This window comes from Anopheles marshallii, chromosome 2 (assembly GCF_943734725.1).
Source record: "Anopheles marshallii chromosome 2, idAnoMarsDA_429_01, whole genome shotgun sequence".
In the NCBI taxonomy this organism is placed as follows: domain Eukaryota; kingdom Metazoa; phylum Arthropoda; class Insecta; order Diptera; family Culicidae; genus Anopheles; species Anopheles marshallii.
In genome coordinates, this window is record NC_071326.1 from 27,033,604 (window position 1) to 27,052,616 (window position 19,013).

Genomic DNA, 19,013 nt, shown 5'->3' on the forward strand with positions numbered 1-19,013 from the left:
CCTCCTTCAATATTCCGTAACCGGTGCACGCTTCACCGGTTGAAGTAAACAAACACTGTGAATTGTGTATCCATTTACAACACTAGTCTCGTCGTGAAAAAGGGTTTTATACAAGTTTTCTTTTGAGTCCGCTCCTGTGCGTGTAAGCGTAATGAATAATTGTGGTGCGTACAGTAACTTTCCTTTTTATAATATTCTTTACACTTTCGTCGAGGAACGGGCCCATTGTTGCCGTGCTAAACGTTCTAGCGTAACACGTCGTGGGTTACAGAATACAGCCAAGGGCAGGCATGACCAGGGAAAGGTCCTTATGGGAAATGTTCGTTCTCCCAACCGATTGACACTCGTGCTGCTAGCCTTGTTTCACGTCCCTTTACCCACGACATTTTAGCTACAGCACTTTTCCAAATTTAAAAAAAGAGAAGAAGGAGAGTCTCAGTAAAACAAAAAAATGCTTAAAACATCCAACCTTAATGCCGCACACCGGTATAAAACAAGAAACAAAAGACAAATCTTTCGCGCGCAATCGTGTTCGTTTATTTTTTTTCCTCCTCTTTTTGTCGTAATGATTTTTTTTGTGTGTTTTCGCGTAGACTAACGATTAATGAACATTAATAACAATCCAGGGATAGATCTAGAGACAACGCTAAATCAAACCAGAAGTTTAACTTTAAGGTAGAACAGCGTGGAAGGCGAACGATGCCGCCGCGTACATAAATAATCGAGTAAGCCGAAGCCGTTGAGAAAGGTAATACAGGACGCGGCATATATGGTGAAGGTGGGACAAATCTCATTCACAATATAATTGAAACCAAAAATCTATTTTATACACAATTAACATGTTGCCAACCCCTTTTTGATATCGGTTCGTATCACACTGCTTGTAGAGGCGGCGGGTGATGATCAGTGCGAGGGTTTGGATGTGCTCTCTGTGCTTTTATTTGCAATGTTTTGGTAGGCAACGAATTGACAAAATTTAATGCCCACGGGGCATGTTACCGGCTCGAGGTTCACTCCTGCCGCGGAGGAGGTGTACGTTAACGATTACTCAGCCCGATCAGCAGAATGATCTTCAACCGGACACCGGGATTGGATCGTAACAAACCGAAAGTTTGAATCGGCTGAAGCTGTATGACGGATGCAGCATTCAAGTCGACCAGTGGACATCTTTCTGATACCGCTTAAGAAGCTAAGTAATTGTCATAATGCATCCTGAGTAGGTAGCCGTGAAATCTTGAAGTGGTACGATAGTTACGTAGAGCTTTCGGATTATGTACAATTCCATATGTTTGGTTGTTAAGTGATCCCAAATATGATGGTTTGTTTTTCTTAATACTCGAATTTTTACTACCATTGCAATCCTGCTGCAGGTGATCAATTACGAAAACACATACATGATAAATTGTTCTATTAGGCATTAAGCATCCCACTCCGTACGGAGTTTGCGGAAAACTGAGAGGGAATAAGCGACAGAGAGAGAGAGAGAAGCGCCAGCGGAAGTTGGCTCGTGCTGCTTTACTGTTCTCTACTTCACGGACGCATTTTAATATGAATCGAAAAATATATACACATATATGATTATTTAGAAGCAACCTATATAACATGCTACGGATAATAAAAAAAAAAGAACTAATCAAAAAGGTGCGCTACCCTGCTGTGTATTCGTATAACGTCCACGTTTTGGGCGGTTCTTTTCTCCAAGTACAATGGCTTCAAAAACACAATTTGAATCAACGAGTTTTGAGACAATTTTATTTCCATTTTTTGGTGAAGTTCGGTGTTTTCTTTTCCTTCGTCCTTCATGCCCGTCGAACAGGCGTTTCTCTTTCCTGGTTGGTGGCATCTGTTGTTTGTTGTACTAACATGGCTTTTTTTATTAGTCCCTTCTTCCAGAGGAGGCTTTAGTTGTAATGCATTCAATTATTCGCACGGGGCGGAAGATCGTTGATTTGCGCCATTAAGTTCATACGTAGTCAACCCATCTACTAAACACTATTTCTCGCCTCGCTAATGACTAATTAACAGAGAAAATAAAACGTTACAGGGACACTCCATCACCACACCGCATCTCTGTCCCTTTTGCCATCCTTTCAGGCCCATTCATTACCCTCGATGGAGGACGAGTGGCCACGCTGCACTTATTATTGTCTGTAGGCAAGCAAAAGCAAGGGAACAAGGAAAACAAGGCGGATGTTGGTGGTGGTGATGCGGTTGTGTATGCGTTCCAGTTTTCACGGAATAGGCTCGGATGTCGATTCGATATTTGCGATACTTCGTCGGTCTTTGGACGTTTGTTGGTTTTGCTATGCATCCTAATACTGGTTCCCATCTGAAGAAGCCAATGTCGGTGTGTTTGTTTGCTTGGTTTGGTTGTCGTTTGGAAAGAAACGCACGCTTAGGCTAACGTCTGTGCGTCGGGACCGATGGCTGTGTGTGTGTGTGTGTAGGATTTTGTTTGCATTTAAAATTACAAATAAATAGTTCGCTAGTTAGTGCTTTTTCTGCTCACTCTGCCCTTGGTAATTCACTAGAAACAGCCACTGTTATTACTCTCTCGCTCTTCTCCCATTTATGGCGTTTTTAAGGGTGCGTGCTTCAGGCAGCATGCTAGTGCGGTGTAGGCGATGGCAGGAAATGGGTGGTCCGTCGCCGTTGTCTTGCACGTAAAAACCTTCCTGCATCTCACCCCTCGCATTATAACCGCAGGGACTATTTACTTGATTCTGTCACAGATGGCGTTGGTGTACTCGGAACACTTGGCCTTACCGCCCAGATCGCCGGTCAACCACTTTGCCTCCTTAATCGTCTCGAAGCAGGCGCCCTGGATTTTGTCCGCTTGCTGGTTCAGTTCCATGTGTCGCAACATCATGACCGCCGACAGTAGCAGGGCAGTGGGGTTGGCCAGATCCTTACCGGCAATGTCCGGTGCGGTACCGTGAACCGATTCGAAGAGCGCACCGTTCAGGCCCATGTTGCCGGACGGGGTGAGACCGAGACCACCGACCAGACCGGCACACATATCGGACAGAATATCACCGTACAGGTTGGGCATTACCTGGGAGACATTGAGGAGTAATACGTTAGATTCTTTGTAGATTTTCTTACACAGAGCGGGAGTCACTTACCAACACATCGTACTTTCTCGGATCCTGCACCATGTTCAGACAGACTGTGTCGAGGTACCGCTCCTCGAACTTAATCTCCGGATACTTCTGTGCCATATCGCGACAGCAACGCAGGAACAAACCGTCCGACATACGCATAATGTTCGCCTTGTGCACGACCGTCACCTTCTTGCGGTTGTTGTCTTTGGCATATTTGAATGCATACTCCGCCACACGGTTCGAGGCCTCCTCCGTGATGAGCTTAATGCTCTGCACCACACCATCGACGATCTCGTGCTCAATGCCGGAATACTCGCCCTCGGTGTTCTCGCGGATCGTCACCACGTCCACGTTGTCGTACAGCGTCTTGTAACCCTCGAGGCTGCGGCACGGGCGCACGTTCGCGTACAGGTTGAACTCTTTGCGGAGGGCCAGATTAAGCGACCGATGTCCCTTACCGACCGGTGTCATCAAAGGTCCCTTCAGTCCAACCTTGTTGCGGTTCACCGAATCGATCGCTCCTTGTGGAATGCCAAACTTGCCATCGGGATTCTAGAACGGAGAAAACCATGGAAACCAAAATCGAGTTCATTTATTTGTCTCTGGCTGGTTAGATTCCTGTGTTGGTCACACTTTTACTTACCCGCACCGGAGTAACGTCAACCGTTTCCCACTCAATCGGTACGTTCGCAACGGCGAAGATCTTCTGCACGGCGGCGGAAATTTCGGGTCCAATTCCATCGCCGGGAATCAGTGTCACTTTGCGCGAGCCGGATGCAAACGTACGCGCACCGAACGGAGCGACCGTCTGGGGCACGGTGAACGGTGCATGGAACGAAAAACAATGGTGGAAGAAAATTTGTCAACGTAAAGTACCTCCGTTACGTAACGATTCTAAAGGCGGTTCGCGGATAAAACTGGTTGTGCGAAGATTTAGTTGGGCTGCTGTTACTACTACTACCACTACCACTACTACTAGCACACTCGGGTGGCCTTCACTTCACAGAAGATCGTTACGGAACCAGTAATTATCCTTCACTCGCTCGCTTCTCTTCTAACCCGGATTCGGAACACCGGAAATATAGCGGCACTTAATCCCAGATGAAGCGGACAATCGGAAAATGAGCATGAATGTGTGTGTGTGTGTGTGAATCCCTTCCCACCCATCCAACCCCTTTAGTAATTGCGGTAAACATGGTTATTTACTTGAACAATCGGTTCGGTTCGCGAAGTGTTTGCCGTGGATGAAGTGGAGGAGGTTATGTAAATCTTGACCCAATTGTCCTTCAGTTGGGCGGAAAATTTCGCCAGCAGCGTTCCAAATTCGCCATCCAACTAAAAGACACAACAAAAACGGGGACGTGGTGTAGAATTCCAATTTGCCAACAGTGGACGTGTTTTCGATAGATTTTGCTATATTGTCCTCCCTCTCCCCGCAGAATTTCAAGCAAACTTTGTTGGGGTTCTTTGCGCAATCGTTTTTTCGCCTGCATGCGTGAGAAGGGTAGGGTAGGAGAAGGGCACTGTCTTTCATCGCACACTGTTTTCCACACGAGGGGGTGGAAAGGTTTCCACGATGACGGCGATAGAACCGGCAGCAGCAGCAGTGTTGCAACAGTAGCAGCAGCAGCAACAGCAATAAAACCCCAAAACGAGGAAGGTGTAGGAGAACGGTACGGGTTGGGAGATTCACACTTGAACAACAGTATGTCACATGGGTTTTCCTTACAATTTTCTTTATCAATCGTGCCGCCATGCTTCGTTTCACTGAGAACCAACTGCGTGCTTTAATCGACGGACAGCAGACGACAAAACACACGGCCGTACCGATCTTTTGAGAGGATTTCTTCTTTTTCCTGCCACTGCAATTGTGTTGTCCCGCTCGCACTACTCCGGTGCTCTCGCTCTCGCAAGTGCAGTGTTTACGGCCGCAGTTGACAATTGAATCGTGCGTTTATTGTAGCAGGTCAAGTACTCCCGTGTTATCGTGCTGACGGCGAGATGCTGCCTGGCACGTGTAATTTACATTAGCATTTAATTTTACCGAAATTCAACGTGTCCTTTTTAACTTGTGCTAGGAATTATTATCCACATATTCATGGTTGAAAAATGTTGTTTTACTCGCCTAATCAAACAGTTAAGTTGAGAAAGTTTCTTGAATAAAAAAATTCTCAATTTTTTATGCCAGAGATTGCAAGGATTGCAGTGATGATCGATATGATCGGTACTAGATGGTAAATTGTTATCCTTGAAGCTTAGCAAAAGCCAACATTTTAAACACACTACACTTTAGGCGACGACCAGTGTGTTTGTTTCTTTATTTATTTTGTAGTGCTGCAAATCGTTTCGTGTAACTTTATAATTGTTATAACCTCTCATTGCCTTCTGCGGGATCCTTGCTGAACTTGCGACTTCGATCCTTGCTGAACATGCGACTTCGATCCTTGCAAACGACCGTTAGCACCCGAACGCTGCCCTAGTGCTTGCAGGAGAAAATTGAATACGGCCAGGCTTGCTTGCTGATCCAGTGCGGGGCCATGGGTTTGCTGAACGTTTCGCCTTGGTTTCGTTGCCGTGTGGTATGTGAAGGAATTATACCCACCGTTGTAACCGTTCTGTGGTCCACGGCCCCTATATACGGGTGGTGCGTTCTGTCTCGGCATGTACGACTGCATCGGTCGACGATTGTACATCCCGTACATACCGTACCATCCCTGCAGGGTAGGTTGGGTCCGTGGCCGGAAGTTATTTTGCCCACCGCTGGGTTGGTATTTTCCTCGCGAATGCATTCCATACATGCCGGTGTAGATGTTGAGCACTATTCCTGGTTGAGTATTAGCTGTGAGACAAACGATTAACATCGGGTCGAATGTTTCAGTGCGGTTGCGATATACTTACGCCGGGTGGTAGTTTTGTACACTGTGAAATTGTACCTAACCGGGCGAGTACTATTCAACTGTGTTAATATCTGATCGGTTCGATGTGCGTACACCGGATCCAGGGGCTTACTATCTATTGCGGTAGTGGACCAATTATTTTGCACCAGAATGCCATCCGTAGTATCGTCTACAATGGGTAGCGCAGTTATGTTTTTTGGTTCTTCAGAATTTTCTACCACCAAGGCTAATGGTGTAGTTGTCGCCGCAGTTCCTTGTGCTGCCACCACTAAAGTCACTGTAGTCGTCTCGATTGGTGGCACAGAAAGGGGTAACGTTGTGGAGGTTACGTTTACTGTAAACAGAACAAACTAGCAAAAATGAATCCTTTGCTACCTCATTATTCGTAGTGAGACGCACCTTCTTCGTAGTAGTATTCGTATTCTTCAGTTTGGGCCACCACGATTTGTCCCAATGAAACTAACGCTAGCAACGCCACTAAGTAACCCGTCCGGAATTCGTCCATCTTGAAATCCGCCTACAGAACAGATTGAACGGAAGTTTGCGGTGCCCTTTTTAAAGGTTAGCCAAAGGTTGCTTGAATGATGTAAATAAGGTTATTATAACACCATTATAAGCCCGACAAAATGGAGTTTTATTTTGTTACACTGTATACTTAAATACTGAAGTACGAGATCATTTTGCAATTTTGTTTTGCTAGACGAAAACAAGGTTTGGTAAACGTGGTCTCCCAGATTGATATGATTTTAATTAATTTAAGGTGTCAGACCTGATAATACAGCGCACGGCGGTCATTGTAAAATAATAACATTAAGTATCCGATTTATTTATTACAAGCTTTGAATGGCGGAGGATTTTTAGCACGATCCCCTTTGCCATCGTTGAAGGTTAATGGTGGATTAATTCGTTAATGTCGGTTACTGTCCAATTGTGGAATTATTCTTAACAGATTATCACATCCTTTCAACATACCAATCCGGAACGGTGTTGTTTCTTGGTGCACGAGGTTATAGTGATTTGTTCGGTGAAGTAATGAGGATGGTTTCTGTGCGCGCTATCGTGCTTGCGGTGTTGCTGGTAATGTATAGGACATTGGGCAAAATCCCGCAATAACTACTATTAATCCCCAAACCTCCGAATGTCCCAGGTCACCGTGCCGGGGGATGCATTTTTCTTGAACATGTACCGGGATGCACAGAACGGTGCCACCGGTATGGCGTGCCGTTGGTACAACATGCCACCGTACGCGAATGCCATCGCCAACCAGGCACCGTCCAACGTGGGCTACAGCTCGGCCCTTAATGGCGGCGGCAGTCTCAGCTATCTGACCGGGCTTGCCGCGATGCTGAACCGTCTGTACCCGCAGTCCATCGTCGGTGCATCGCCAGCACGCCCCAAGGTGATCGTGCGCGTCCAGGAAACGCAGAGCCCCACCGGGAATAGGAACACCCCGGCGACAATCACGCTCCGACCGGGCGGTAACGGAAACCGTGAGTTAGATTACAGCGAGACAGATCCGCAGTACTATAACGACGACGACGGTTATGCGTACGATGATTACAGTGATCCTGACGGATATACGGACACTGTTACGTATTATGACATGCCTTGGTCGGACGCACGCGGGACCGGCAACGTCTTTCAGTCGTGGTACGGGACGGATCTCAATGCGCCGTCGATATCCGGCAGCACTAGCGCGTGCAATGTATGTGCAACTTCATCGTTGCTAAACTTGCTGATGGGATAATAAAGAATCACACCGTCCGTGTGGGAAGTTTGCATCACAAACGTTGGCATCGGAAGCTTTTTCTGGACAAAACCGAAAGTTTTAAGGCGCGCTAGATTAAGATTTATTGCATCTCGACGCAAACGGGCACAGCGATCGACAACAGTGGAACGTGCTCAGGCGTAAAACCAGGTGTACGCGACTCGTTGCGATTGTCCCCGGGCCGCGTTCGATCTGGTCGAGCGTGGTCCAGAAAGCAGGCTGCGATAGTACGGCGGTACCCAGTTGCTTAGTGTTCCTGTTCGAAAACGGCGCCGGACGGCGGTACGAATTGGATATCCTTGATCGTCCAGCACCAACCAACGCACTATCCGTCTCGTTTGCGATGACTGGGTCGGTGTGGGTGGGAACACCTGTGGTCTTCTCGTGCGCCTCGTTCTCGGTGGTTGCGTTGTGGTAGCAGCCGCAGTAGTAGTTGCCACCGTTTCTACCTGGCTGTAGTCTGGATACTGCGGTGCCGGGTTGGGCTGTGGGTTCGCACCGTAGTCGGGATTGGGATAGGCGGCCGGGGTGTTGGCGGACGTCTCGTCCGGATAGCTGGGATATTCATTCTGCCCCCAGGACACGTCAATGAGCTGTGGGGTGGAATGGAGAATTGCTCTAAAGGCGAAAACTTCACTTTCGTCGATCGTGCAGACTTACCACAAGAGCTACTAAGAAGCGAAACACCATCACGAATGCTTCTGCTAGTGGTAAACATCACTTCTCGAATGCGTTTATTCCGAGTAGCAACCTAAATCCATTTGTACGCGGAGTGTTCCCACATTAACGCGTATTAATTCGTAATCAAAATGACATTTTAACTACACCCTGTTTTGATCACTTCCAGCAGACGACCTTCGGATGATGACGTTTTGTTGGAACTCGTACTGATAGCCACACATCTAATGGCGTCGGTTGATATTTTCGCACAAAAAGAACTCTAGTGACGTCATGGTACATCAACACATCAACATCAATGATCAACAAAACACGACCTTTAATACCGGTTTCCCCCCGTTCTTCGTCGATCGGTTCAACATTCAGCCCGTTCGATTGTTTACAGTTTATCGATTTATTGATGAATCATCCCATTTACATTTTATGCACATGCGGGCAAACGTTGTGAGAATTTTTGCGTTATTGCCCATTCGAATTTTCGTGGTCGGTTGTCGCGTGGCCATATCCGCCCTACTGCTCATATTTCACCGAGGTAGCTTCAAAGGCCAACCGTTGCGCTTCCTGTTCCGCTCCAATGCGTGCGTGCTCCTGTGCAATCTTCTCGTACAGTGACAGATGGCGATCTTTCGCTTTCGCCACCGCAACCGTGTCCTTGGGCAGCTTCGGTTCCTGCAACACGCATACACAGAAAAAGGGAAAGGGTTTAATGTTAGCCCCTAGCGGCCTAGCGCGCCCGGTTACACCTACCGCCGTCAGTCCGCTGTGGGCATCGGCATGCTCTTGCGCAATCTTGGCGTACAGTGCATAATGCTTCTGTTGCGCCAGTGCGACCGCTTCCGTCTGTTGCGGCGTTTTGGGCAGGTGGCTCAGCACCGGATAGAATCCGTGCGAATCGGCCGTATACTCGACCGTGCGCACCTGGTTCCGCGGATCGACGTACGAGAAGGAACCGCGCACAACGCCACTACCGTCCGACACCTCGCTGTGCGTGCGGTCCACGTGTCCCGGCGAGCGGCCGGCCGAGTAGGTGAACGCGTACGGTTTCGGCGGTGGTGGCAGCGTCGTCAACGCTTCCTCGTACTCCTCCACGACTACGATCTGTGGTCTCTGGCGGGCCACGACATCACGGCGTGCGGCAGCGGCAAAATCTCCCGCCAGCACTATCACCAGGACCTATCGCCACGAAGAGTCTAATTTAGCACACACACACACAACACACGCTGGTCACAACTTCCTTCCAACTTACCACGAGTGACGATCGGAACATGTTTTATGGCGCAGGTGGTGAAACAGCTTCTAGTTGGCCGCTTGGCAAGGTGTCTGGGTGCGCAGTCAAGGATAGACGCAGTCAAGTCCGTTAAGCAAGCGTTGCGCCTCTGAACTGATCGGTGGGGAACCTTTCCAAAGGCCTTCAGCGTCTTGCAAGCCGCGGCTAAGCTTCTCGCGCTTGCGTGAAATAATAGGCAAATCTGGCATGGGAAGGGGGCAGGTGTTTGTCCGCTTGCATAAGCCGCCGCCACGGATGAATTCGGAATGAATTCATCGGGGAGCTTTCGTCGGTGCTTTCATGAGCAACGAGCCGGAGTGGCATATAATTACAGTGGAAGTAGAATTTCTAAATCAATTAAATAAACAAAATCTTTACCGTTGAGGAAATTATGAAACTTAAGAGTTTTCCAAAGACATAATCGATGTTTTCTAAGAGGGGATTACGAAAAAGGCCTTGTGTAGAATAACCAACAACATGATATAATCGGCATCTAAAACAATATTATTGCAATAGATTTCTTCGTTATCATGCGCTTGAATGCTTAGTCTAGAAAAAATCGCTTAAAACCAACACACAACACATTCAAACGACGTTTCTAGCAGTACAGCTCCTAAGCAGCGGAAAAGCTGCTTTAAAGCTCCTTCGGCGCTTCAAATTCCGCTCGAATGCGACAACTGCGTCTAGTTGGGTCGCAAAAGCATCGCAAACCTGTTTCCCCCTCCCTGCCCCCCGACCCCCTCTTTGGAATGTGTCGCACCGAAAGCGCCCGAACACCCGGAGCCATCCCCGGCAGCAGTTCCGAAGTTGGCACGAAGCGAACGATTGGCCGTTTTTGAGCCGCATAATCGGACGGATAGCAGGATTGTTCGGCCCATCGAGGGGGCATAATTTCTGCTCATAGCTCTGGGAGAAAATAAGGAGAATTGGTGCTAAATGTTGCTGCTACCAGGACGGATCTCCAAAACATCTTTTTTAGGACGTCCTAGGAGTAGCAACATTGCTGAATGCTGTTGCGATGAGTTTCCTGTGAACTTTTGCATAGACAGTATGAATAAACGTTGCTTGATCGATTACATTTTATTTACAAACCATTTTAAATCAATATCCTTGGTTAATCTAGAATAATCCTAGAATAATCCACTCGCGCACTGATCTTCGACGCCGCTTTTAACATCTTTAACAACATCTGTCTTAGAAGAGCGAGACGGTACAAGCAGCAGTACAATGTACGAAAGGGATAGGTATAATATCATAGCAACAGCCGCTCCGTATGTGGAGTCAGCCGGTGTGAAACTGTTAGTTGCGGGGTAAAAATTGTTCCTTGGGGGAGTCATAAAACATGTCTTAAGATGCGGTCACGCATACTACTCGCGAGCTTATCCTCAACCGTTTTTTTTTTAATAAGAAAAAGCGAGAGGAAAACAGTTTGTGTGAGAGAGAGAGAGAAAGAGAGGAACCGAGAGAAAAGACACTGCACACTGTTGAGAAAGAGTGATCGTAAGGTCAGCCACTGTGGCATGGGGTAGCAAGCGATCGTACGCGAAACAGAGAGGGAGCGAGCGGGATCGCGGGCTGGATCGAGGTTCGAGTTTCTGGGAGGGAAAATGCCAGTCCGAGCCGAGGCCGTTCCCAAGATCTGTTGCCGCCAAAGCGCCGTCAGCAAGACGCACCAGACTCCGTACGATCGTCGATCAGTGTGGTTGCGTGTGGCGGGTTTTGCGAGCATTCTGGTTTTTTTTTGTTGTTTGTTGTAAGAACTTGCATCGAAAATCTCCATTCGAGCGGGATGCGAGTGCAACACGGTTTTGAATGAAAATCTCCAGAAGTGAAGGGAATTGCGGACAGTTTTAAACGTGCGCACGAGCACAGCGGCCAGAGGAGTGAAAAATTGGTCAAACAGAAGGTGTGTGTTTGTGCGCGAGTGTGTGTATGTGCGCGAAAGATTCAACCTCCAAACAGAAAGTGCATTCGGTGTTGCATCGACACGAGGTGGAAAGAGAAGGCAAAGCGCGAGTGAGGGAGAGTGTGTGTTTGCGGGTATGCAAGAATTACGGTGAATGTGCAATTGCGAACCGCATCACCTTGCCGTAGCGGGATTCTTGTCCGTAAGGGAGTGTTTACGGTGCCAGCAGTGTAGGTAAAGTTGCGCCCTGTGTGTCTCCGTGTGTTTATGAGTGGAGCATTTGCATAGTGCAGATTTTGTCTGCTTGTTTGCGCCAAGTGCATCGTGGGGACAGCGTTTTATCAACTCCACCGAACGAACTCCCCTGCGCCGTACGCTATTCCGGTTTTAAGCCACCCCCAACGGTTGACATCTTTTGAAGCAAAGGGTGTGTGCGTGTGTGTGTGAGTGTGGTGTTTTAAGAATTGTGCAACTGCCCACCACCCCAGCGGGGGGTTTGCGAGTACCCGTGAGTGTGTGCAGTGTTGTTTCTACCGCGGAGTTTGTTATTATTTTGGTTTGGCGAGCCTACGGCGGGTCGCGACGGTTCCCGCAGTGCATGTGCCTGTTGTGTGTTGATTGTGGAGTGTGTTTTAGCATAATTTTTCGCGCTAATCGGTTGGTGCAGTTCGGGGAGCTCGTGGCGCAATCGAAACCGTGACAGGAAGGAAGAAAGCCTGGCGTATTCACCCCTACTGCGCTACCCTGCTAAGCTGTGGCAGTGGCTTTCGAGAAGGCGTGTGCAGCGGGCGTAAACCGTCGAAGGTGCATCCACAATCACAAGCAAACCCCAACCGCTTGTTGCTTTGACATTCTACCTTCCGTCTTGGTGCCGTGACTGGGATCCGTGGCAAGCGTCGTCACTGTGGTCGCGATCGGAATTTTAAGCTCTCCCCTCCGGTGCTTCACACGGAGCCATTGACGGATCACGGGACGAACAGCAGCCAAGGGGTGCCGAAACAATCCGACCGCCTAGAGAACGAACGATCGAGGAATTTTAAGCAGCTTCTAGCCGTAGGTAAGATTTGTTTTTTTTTTTCGTTGTTATATTTCCACCCCTAAAACCCCATCCTCCCGAAACGATGTCGATGGCCCCGGCGACGCGCATATCCAGCAGGCATTTTTTCCGGTTCCAACAGTGTGTGAGCGCTGGCCCAGGTCCGTGCACACTTGTCTTGCCCCTAAACCTCTTGCCTCTTGTTGCGTCGGGCAGCCCGCTCGTGCCCCCCCGTGCACGGTTCGTAACTGTAAAGCGTTTGTTTAGTCGTCACCCAGAAAAGACCCAGTTTTGTGACCGCACCGCTGTTACTATTGCATGAACCCGGCCCATTTTTCGAACCACGGTGTGCTTTCTCCCCGTTCGGCCCGATCGAGGAAGATGGTGTTTGGTAGGGTAAACGGGCGTTCGGGGCTGAATTTTCTTTTTCTCTTTCTTTTATTTCCTCTCGCTCCGCCGCACTTCCTTCGGGTGGAGAAGAGAAAAAAAAAAAACGAGTGCTTTGGTGTATGTGTGATTACGAGTCACCCACCCTTATATATGTATATATAAAGAAACAACCCGCAGTGTGAGGGTAAATCGTTAGATTGCTCTTTAATTGATCTTACACAACTCTTCCTGTCGCTCTTCACATTCCGTTTTTTTTTTCCTTTCTGTTCGCGTCAAACCCATTCTCCTGTCTTTCTTTACCGTGTTCTTGCTCGTCCGATGGAAGAACAACAACGTCGTGATGTCGACCCGTTGCCGTAATTCGACCACAGCACGCGGTTGGAATGTGCGTTCTGGTTGGAGCAGGATAGCCATACCCGGTTGCGCCATCCCGAATGGGCAAGCGAAACGAAAGACTTCAACGAGCGGTAAGGCGAGGAAAGGGACCCGGAACTTTGGATTCGGCCCGGCACGGGTGGATCAAGACGAGAATGATGAGCGAAGGAATTGGTCTTTGGACGTTCCCTTTCCGCTGTCCCTTCTTCCCGCCTGCCGATCGGTTGGACGGCTGCAAAACGTTTAATCGTGTATATGTAGACCCCTGTGTGCTGTGGCGCTTGATCTCTTGATCGATGTGCTCTCTCCTGCCCAGCGCGTACAACGGGATGAACCGCTCGATCGGAAAGGCAAGATGTGAATAGGAAGACAAATCGGGTGGAAGGAATAAAAAATAAACAGCCCAACAGGTACAACAAAAATCAATTAACTTAAGCCAAGAACATGTGTCGGGCTGGTCGGGTTTCGGGTTATGCAACAGCCCCGATTGGGCTCGGAAACGGTACGGAATCAATACGGATTATTAGCATGGAACCCCAGTTGCTTGTGTTGTGGCGGGTTGTTACACATTTCCAACAACGCGTTAACGCGATTTTCCACACAAGTTATGCGGCCTGCCAGGTTGCCGGTGGCCAGCCCGGGCTTTTGATTTCCCCTCGACGATTGTATTGCACCGCGTTTCGTTTCGTGTGTGCCCCGCACCACTCAGAATTGGAATCAAACGAAGCGTATGCTGATTTGATTGATGGCGTAATTGTACGCAAAAGTTGGGCTTTTTTTTACCTCCATTTCGTTGCACGGCACGCCCAGCAGGGCCGTGAATACATGTGTAATTGTACACAATTTAGTTTTGTTCGCCAACACGACAATGCCGGATAGACATCGCTTATGACATCAACGCCACGGTGTGTGGACCATCATCACCGCAGAACGTTTGCGAGGTACACAGCACCCTCCTGAATTAAACAAAGTCTTGTACAGGGTGTTCTTGGCAAAATGTTGTTTGCCCGGTCGTTAGCATTCGGTTGGCATACACACGATGAAGAGGAAAAACCATGAGGAAAGCCCATGGTTGCTTCCCCAAACCCATCCACCCATCGGTCGGCTAGGATTAGCTAAGCCATCGTGTGCTCGAGTGTGTGTGTGTGTGTTGCCAATTAAGGCGAATCAACTCAACCAAGACGAAGAAAGAACGAAAGTTTATAAATCATTCATAAGTTGCCTCACCGTTTTGCTGTAACCTGATGGTGGACTGATGATGTTTTGCCTCGTTTTCCTTTGTTCTTCTATCTCCCGGCCACTCCCTTTCCCCCGTGGAGAGCAATCGAGTTTTGGCAAACGAACTGCCAGCCCGGAATTTGGCTGGATGAGCGGCTGGTAGATCATTAGAGGAAGAATAGAACCCTTTTTCACATCCCCGAGGGGGATATTTCGCTTTTTCTCAACGTTTTCTGTGTTGAACCGCCACAGTCCATCGAAAGTTCTTGTGTGCATGCGAGTACGTGTGGTTTCAATAAGGCCAGATGAGTTCATTTATTGCCGCGCAACTGCGCCATCATTAGCGAGTGCGCGAGGGAAATTAACGCAGAAAGGGCTGGCAAGAAGCAGCATCGACATAGATCCGCACCCTAACAGTAATCTACAGCCCGGGCATGGTTCGATTCTTTCACGTATTCGCGGCCTGTCATACGGGGAGGAAGCTGTTTTTTTGTTTGGGTGCGGATAGAATATAAAAGCCTTTAACTACGCGCAACGCAACGGTATTCGAATTACTCGATCCTCGAAAGCAAACGGCGGTAGAAGGTGCTAATAAGGGTATTAAAATTTATTTTGCGCACTTGCATACTGTGCCTCGCTGTGTGGAGCTAGCAGGAAAAAAGCTCCCAAGAATAAACCCGTTCTCGGCTTTGCACACTCCACAGCACAGAAGATATTGTTTGCCGAAATCTTCACGACGGATCACGGGAACATATGTTCGAGTGGCTTTGCTTTTTTTTTTGCCCAAATCTCAAAATAAAAATGACTAACACAACACGCTAACACTACGGGGAAGAAGAGGCTTTCTGCAAGGTGGTATTGTGTTCCTAAACCATTCACACACACCCTCAAAAATGGGGTCGCAAGGTTTGATGATTGGTTTAAGTCGAGACAGCACGGAAATGGGTATGTTTTTCTACGCTGTTTCCTCCTGCCTACGGGTGGAAAGCTGTTTAGCAAATAATTGTCACTTTGTCTGATCTGACGATCAGCCAAATTCGATCACCCGCTCCAAAGCATCCCACTTGTTGGGGTGGGGTGGAGGGCACCCTTTCGGTACATTGTGCCGATTTCGCACAATGCTGGCGCATTTTAGCGTGAAAGTGTGAACGACTTTGGTGACAGATTTCTCCGGCCGATCTGCGTCACCCTTTTCGGGGAAGTGATGAGAACAATAGCGATCACCGAATGGAATTGAACCAACAGTTTCGAACCGAATAATATCCGGTTGGTGAATGTATCAAACAGCAACAACAACAACCACAACAAACTCCCCACTGACTGTCATAAATCACATTTAAATCAAAATATGTTTGTCGAAAGAGTTGTACTTCCGGCAACAAGTCAATCAAGAGGAAAATGGACGGAAAGGCGATACTCGACGCTCTAGTTTTCTAATCATCCCTTTCCCATCCCCTCTCTCTCTTTCTCTCTCCCTATCGTTATGGAGACAACATTTTGTGTCAAAGAAACCGCACCTAACCGGAGTACGGCACCTTCCGGTGGCCTCAATTTTACTCAATCGACGGGCCAAACCGATCTTGCTCGCAGTGCAATTCTGCACCTGCAAAACTGTGACGGGGTGGGAGGGAAGTAAATTAGGCACGATCACCACCCAACTCGATTCCCGAACAGTTCCATCCATACAGCGACTTCGATACATCAAAAGACTTCAACGTGACTTTAAGTGACGAACTCTACTTTTTTTCCCCCCAGTGCTATCTTTTGATGTTTCGCTCGCCAACACGGTACGGTGTGCAATGAATTAAAAATTTCCTTTTTTATTACAACTAACTATCACACCCCATTCGCCCACACGCCCCCATGCGGCAGAAACGGCCGACATTGTCGCCGGTCCAATTTTCCAACACCCGGACCCGGTGGTTGGGGTCGGCTTTGGTGCTGGTTGCTGGATTTACCTAATTTTTCCGGCCTTCTTTCACAGATGATAAAATAAAATTAACCCATTACGGTACGTTCCATTGGTCATCCACCCCACCCGTCCCTCCCCTCCCTTTTAAACCCCAAAAGGCGTTGGAAAAGATGCAGCGCAATTGAAGCACACAGAAGAGCACACTGAAGGTGGAAGGAAAACGCTTCTCTTAGAGTGTGCCAATAAAAGCGACAACACTCACCTCGTTACGGAGGTGAACCGTTCGCGTTTGTTTGGGAGGTTCCAGCATTCCCCCCCCCCTCCCCTTTTTCCCTGGGAAATAGATGGGAAAATGGGCCTAACAATACACTCCACATACATGGCGACGGGGTCGATAAGGTGTTGTAAAGTGTGTGTGTGTGTGTGTGTGTGTGTGTGTTTTTACAGTAGTCATGTTTTCCTTGCGCTTTTACTGGCTAGGTGAATGTGATTTTCTTTCCCCTTAGGTCACACTTTCCGCACCCGGGTTGAGTTGTAACGACCTGCGCCACGGCTCCATGTGCCACGATGCGAGCTACCAATTTGAAGGAAGTTTGTGTGTGTGTGTTTTTTTCCTTACACCGAAAGGTCGGTTTACCGTTTTCCTTCTTTTGCTTTTGTTTTTCGCAATACAGCACAGCACAGCCGGTGAAGATTGCACTATTATTGCTTTATGGTTTGTGTGGCTTGGGCTATCCGGGCGGGCGGGCCGGCTAGTTTCCACCGTTGCACACAAGAGTTCACTCATTTATGGCACATCGGGCTGAACATGCCACCGGCCGACTAGGCGGGTGTTTATGTGTGACCCATACCGTTCGTTCATTACGCGTTCCGCTTGACCGAACGGCGAGGCGGGAGGGGACAGCGCTGTCATCCACGCGATCACTCGCTCCTGGCGGTGTGGTGTAGTGCTTTCTTCACTCGCGCTTCCCTACTTCGATTACTTTTACTCGCATCGTTTCTCTTTTTTTCACTTTCAATACAATCTTTTCGTATTCCGTATCATTTTTCCATTTGTGTGTGTGTTTTTTTCCTTCTGCCAACGCCAACCAGCTGCAGTTGGCGTTGTTTTTGGGGTTGTTGTGTATGTTTCGCTCGGGTTTTTCGCTTTCGCTTTACCTTCCCTGGGTCGGTTTCCGCCAACATGCCAAAGTTTTTCCGGTTAGACCCGGCCAAGGACCGGGAGCAGCAGGACGGTGCGGCGGTTCGCCTAGCATCACGTTTGCTTTCTTTGCCGGAGTGCGAGTTTCCATAACCGGGGCGAAAAACGTTCGTACCCAAGCCTGGCCGACCATCCTTCCGACCCGGGGTTGAGCTTGTGGGGCAGTGCTTGTTTCCTATTTGGAGTGCCTTTTGTTTGTCGAGCATGATGCTCCGGGAAGGAAGTGATCCCGGTGTCGTTGGTTGATCGAACGAAACACGGTACCCCGGACGATTCGGTACGGCTATTGACCATCGGGCGGGCGCGGAGGGGCAAAAAAATGTGCTCAAATCGGTAAATACAACATACAACACACGGGCATCCACTTTCATCGCAAACACAAAAGGCCGTTCGGGCTGGTGACAAGGGAAAGGGGGGAGGAGGGTGGTCCTGTTCGCTAAACTACCAGCGCGCACCGACCAGCAGCACAGTCCAACAGCAACAAAAACGTATGCGGAAACTGGAAGTACTGGTTCGACAACTACAACTTGTCCAAACAGCCGGACAGGTCGATCGGGCCGAGTTGTTGCGTTTTTATTCGCGAAACAAGGTTCTTTTTTTTGCTTCGTTGTGGCTGCTGTTGTGTTTTGCACCTTCAGCAAGGTTCGTTTCTTACCGTGCCTTGTCAGTTCCGCCACGGAAACCGCAAATCCCTTTGCCTGCACCGAGCGAAAGCACCCGAATGTTTGGACCTTCACGCCCTTTTTGCTTGTGTGCCGGGGTCGAGATAATTTGTAATTAGTCACCACCGATCGGCATGAGCCTCCGGGCCATGCGGAAAGTGTACGATCGCTTTGATTTGCTTTGCGAGTGGATTCGCCTTAGAGATGGAAAAAAAGCACAAAATCACCGAGCACACACAATGATATTAAAAAGATGGTGTGGTTTTGAGGTTCAATCCACTGCAATAGCTATAAATTATGATATGTTTTGCCGCTGTTTATTAACTTCTTTTTCCCAACATCCTTTAATGTGCTAGCGGTCCTCCCCTGTGCGCATTAACCGATGAATAATTTGCGCCCCGCAAAAGGTCATGGTTGACGGTGAAGAAAAACGACCATTAGCAGTACGATCAGGGTGGAACGATCAGCGCCAAAACCGACCTGCGAAAGCGTTGGAACCCGCGCGTGGAATTAAATATGCATACGGATCGGTTCGGCTCGTGTCCGGCCCCGCGGGACCGACATTGGATGCTCCCCACCACGGGCTGCTGACATTCATT

General features: G+C 48.6%; 5 protein-coding genes across 6 annotated transcripts; 1 reads left to right on the forward strand and 4 right to left on the reverse strand.

Annotated features, from left to right (window-relative positions):
- Positions 1-2,713: 2,713 nt before the first annotated feature.
- On the reverse strand, positions 2,714-4,860 carry LOC128709993 (probable isocitrate dehydrogenase [NAD] subunit alpha, mitochondrial). 2 transcript variants are annotated; one of them, XM_053805032.1, is made up of 5 exons: positions 4,834-4,860; positions 4,311-4,439; positions 3,748-3,912; positions 3,126-3,656; positions 2,714-3,055 (listed from the first exon to the last, which is right to left on the reverse strand). In XM_053805032.1, the coding sequence occupies exons 1-5, from the start codon at positions 4,858-4,860 to the stop codon at positions 2,714-2,716; spliced, it is 1,194 nt and encodes a 397-aa protein (XP_053661007.1). The 2 variants fall into 2 exon arrangements, with proteins under 2 accessions (XP_053661007.1, XP_053661008.1); XM_053805033.1 differs by lacking the exon at positions 4,311-4,439.
- A 619-nt stretch (positions 4,861-5,479) lies between these two features.
- On the reverse strand, positions 5,480-6,506 carry LOC128717763 (uncharacterized). Its single transcript, XM_053811467.1, has 4 exons — positions 6,401-6,506; positions 6,003-6,335; positions 5,557-5,943; positions 5,480-5,523 (listed from the first exon to the last, which is right to left on the reverse strand). The coding sequence occupies exons 1-4, from the start codon at positions 6,504-6,506 to the stop codon at positions 5,480-5,482; spliced, it is 870 nt and encodes a 289-aa protein (XP_053667442.1).
- A 527-nt stretch (positions 6,507-7,033) lies between these two features.
- On the forward strand, positions 7,034-7,748 carry LOC128709218 (uncharacterized). The gene is made up of 2 exons (XM_053804201.1): positions 7,034-7,078; positions 7,149-7,748. The coding sequence occupies exons 1-2, from the start codon at positions 7,034-7,036 to the stop codon at positions 7,746-7,748; spliced, it is 645 nt and encodes a 214-aa protein (XP_053660176.1).
- Positions 7,749-7,903: 155 nt separating this feature from the next.
- LOC128717776 (uncharacterized) lies at positions 7,904-8,459 on the reverse strand. The gene is made up of 2 exons (XM_053811468.1): positions 8,430-8,459; positions 7,904-8,362 (listed from the first exon to the last, which is right to left on the reverse strand). Exons 1-2 carry the CDS (start codon positions 8,457-8,459, stop codon positions 7,904-7,906), a joined length of 489 nt encoding a protein of 162 aa, XP_053667443.1.
- Positions 8,460-8,957: 498 nt separating this feature from the next.
- LOC128719689 (cuticle protein 8) lies at positions 8,958-9,714 on the reverse strand. The gene is made up of 3 exons (XM_053813317.1): positions 9,694-9,714; positions 9,195-9,620; positions 8,958-9,116 (listed from the first exon to the last, which is right to left on the reverse strand). The coding sequence occupies exons 1-3, from the start codon at positions 9,712-9,714 to the stop codon at positions 8,958-8,960; spliced, it is 606 nt and encodes a 201-aa protein (XP_053669292.1).
- Between the last annotated feature and the right edge of the window lie 9,299 nt (positions 9,715-19,013).

Coding starts and splice junctions, on each gene's coding strand:
- LOC128709993 (XM_053805032.1), bottom strand. CDS start 4,860: ATGGCGGCACGATTGATAAAGAAAATT. Junction 3,657..3,747: donor TTGACGTTACTCCGGTGCGG/GTAAGTAAAAGT, acceptor TCTCCGTTCTAG/AATCCCGATGGCAAGTTTGG. Junction 3,056..3,125: donor CGAGAAAGTACGATGTGTTG/GTAAGTGACTCC, acceptor AATGTCTCCCAG/GTAATGCCCAACCTGTACGG.
- LOC128717763 (XM_053811467.1), bottom strand. CDS start 6,506: ATGGACGAATTCCGGACGGGTTACTTAGTGGCGTTGCTAGCGTTAGTT. Junction 5,944..6,002: donor GTACAAAACTACCACCCGGC/GTAAGTATATCG, acceptor TTTGTCTCACAG/CTAATACTCAACCAGGAATA. Junction 5,524..5,556: donor GCGTTCGGGTGCTAACGGTC/GTTTGCAAGGAT, acceptor ATGTTCAGCAAG/GATCGAAGTCGCAAGTTCAG.
- LOC128709218 (XM_053804201.1), top strand. CDS start 7,034: ATGAGGATGGTTTCTGTGCGCGCTATCGTGCTTGCGGTGTTGCTG. Junction 7,079..7,148: donor TCGTGCTTGCGGTGTTGCTG/GTAATGTATAGG, acceptor CGAATGTCCCAG/GTCACCGTGCCGGGGGATGC.
- LOC128717776 (XM_053811468.1), bottom strand. CDS start 8,459: ATGGTGTTTCGCTTCTTAGTAGCTCTTGTG. Junction 8,363..8,429: donor GCTTCTTAGTAGCTCTTGTG/GTAAGTCTGCAC, acceptor TCCACCCCACAG/CTCATTGACGTGTCCTGGGG.
- LOC128719689 (XM_053813317.1), bottom strand. CDS start 9,714: ATGTTCCGATCGTCACTCGTG. Junction 9,621..9,693: donor TGTTCCGATCGTCACTCGTG/GTAAGTTGGAAG, acceptor TCGTGGCGATAG/GTCCTGGTGATAGTGCTGGC. Junction 9,117..9,194: donor CCCACAGCGGACTGACGGCG/GTAGGTGTAACC, acceptor TGCGTGTTGCAG/GAACCGAAGCTGCCCAAGGA.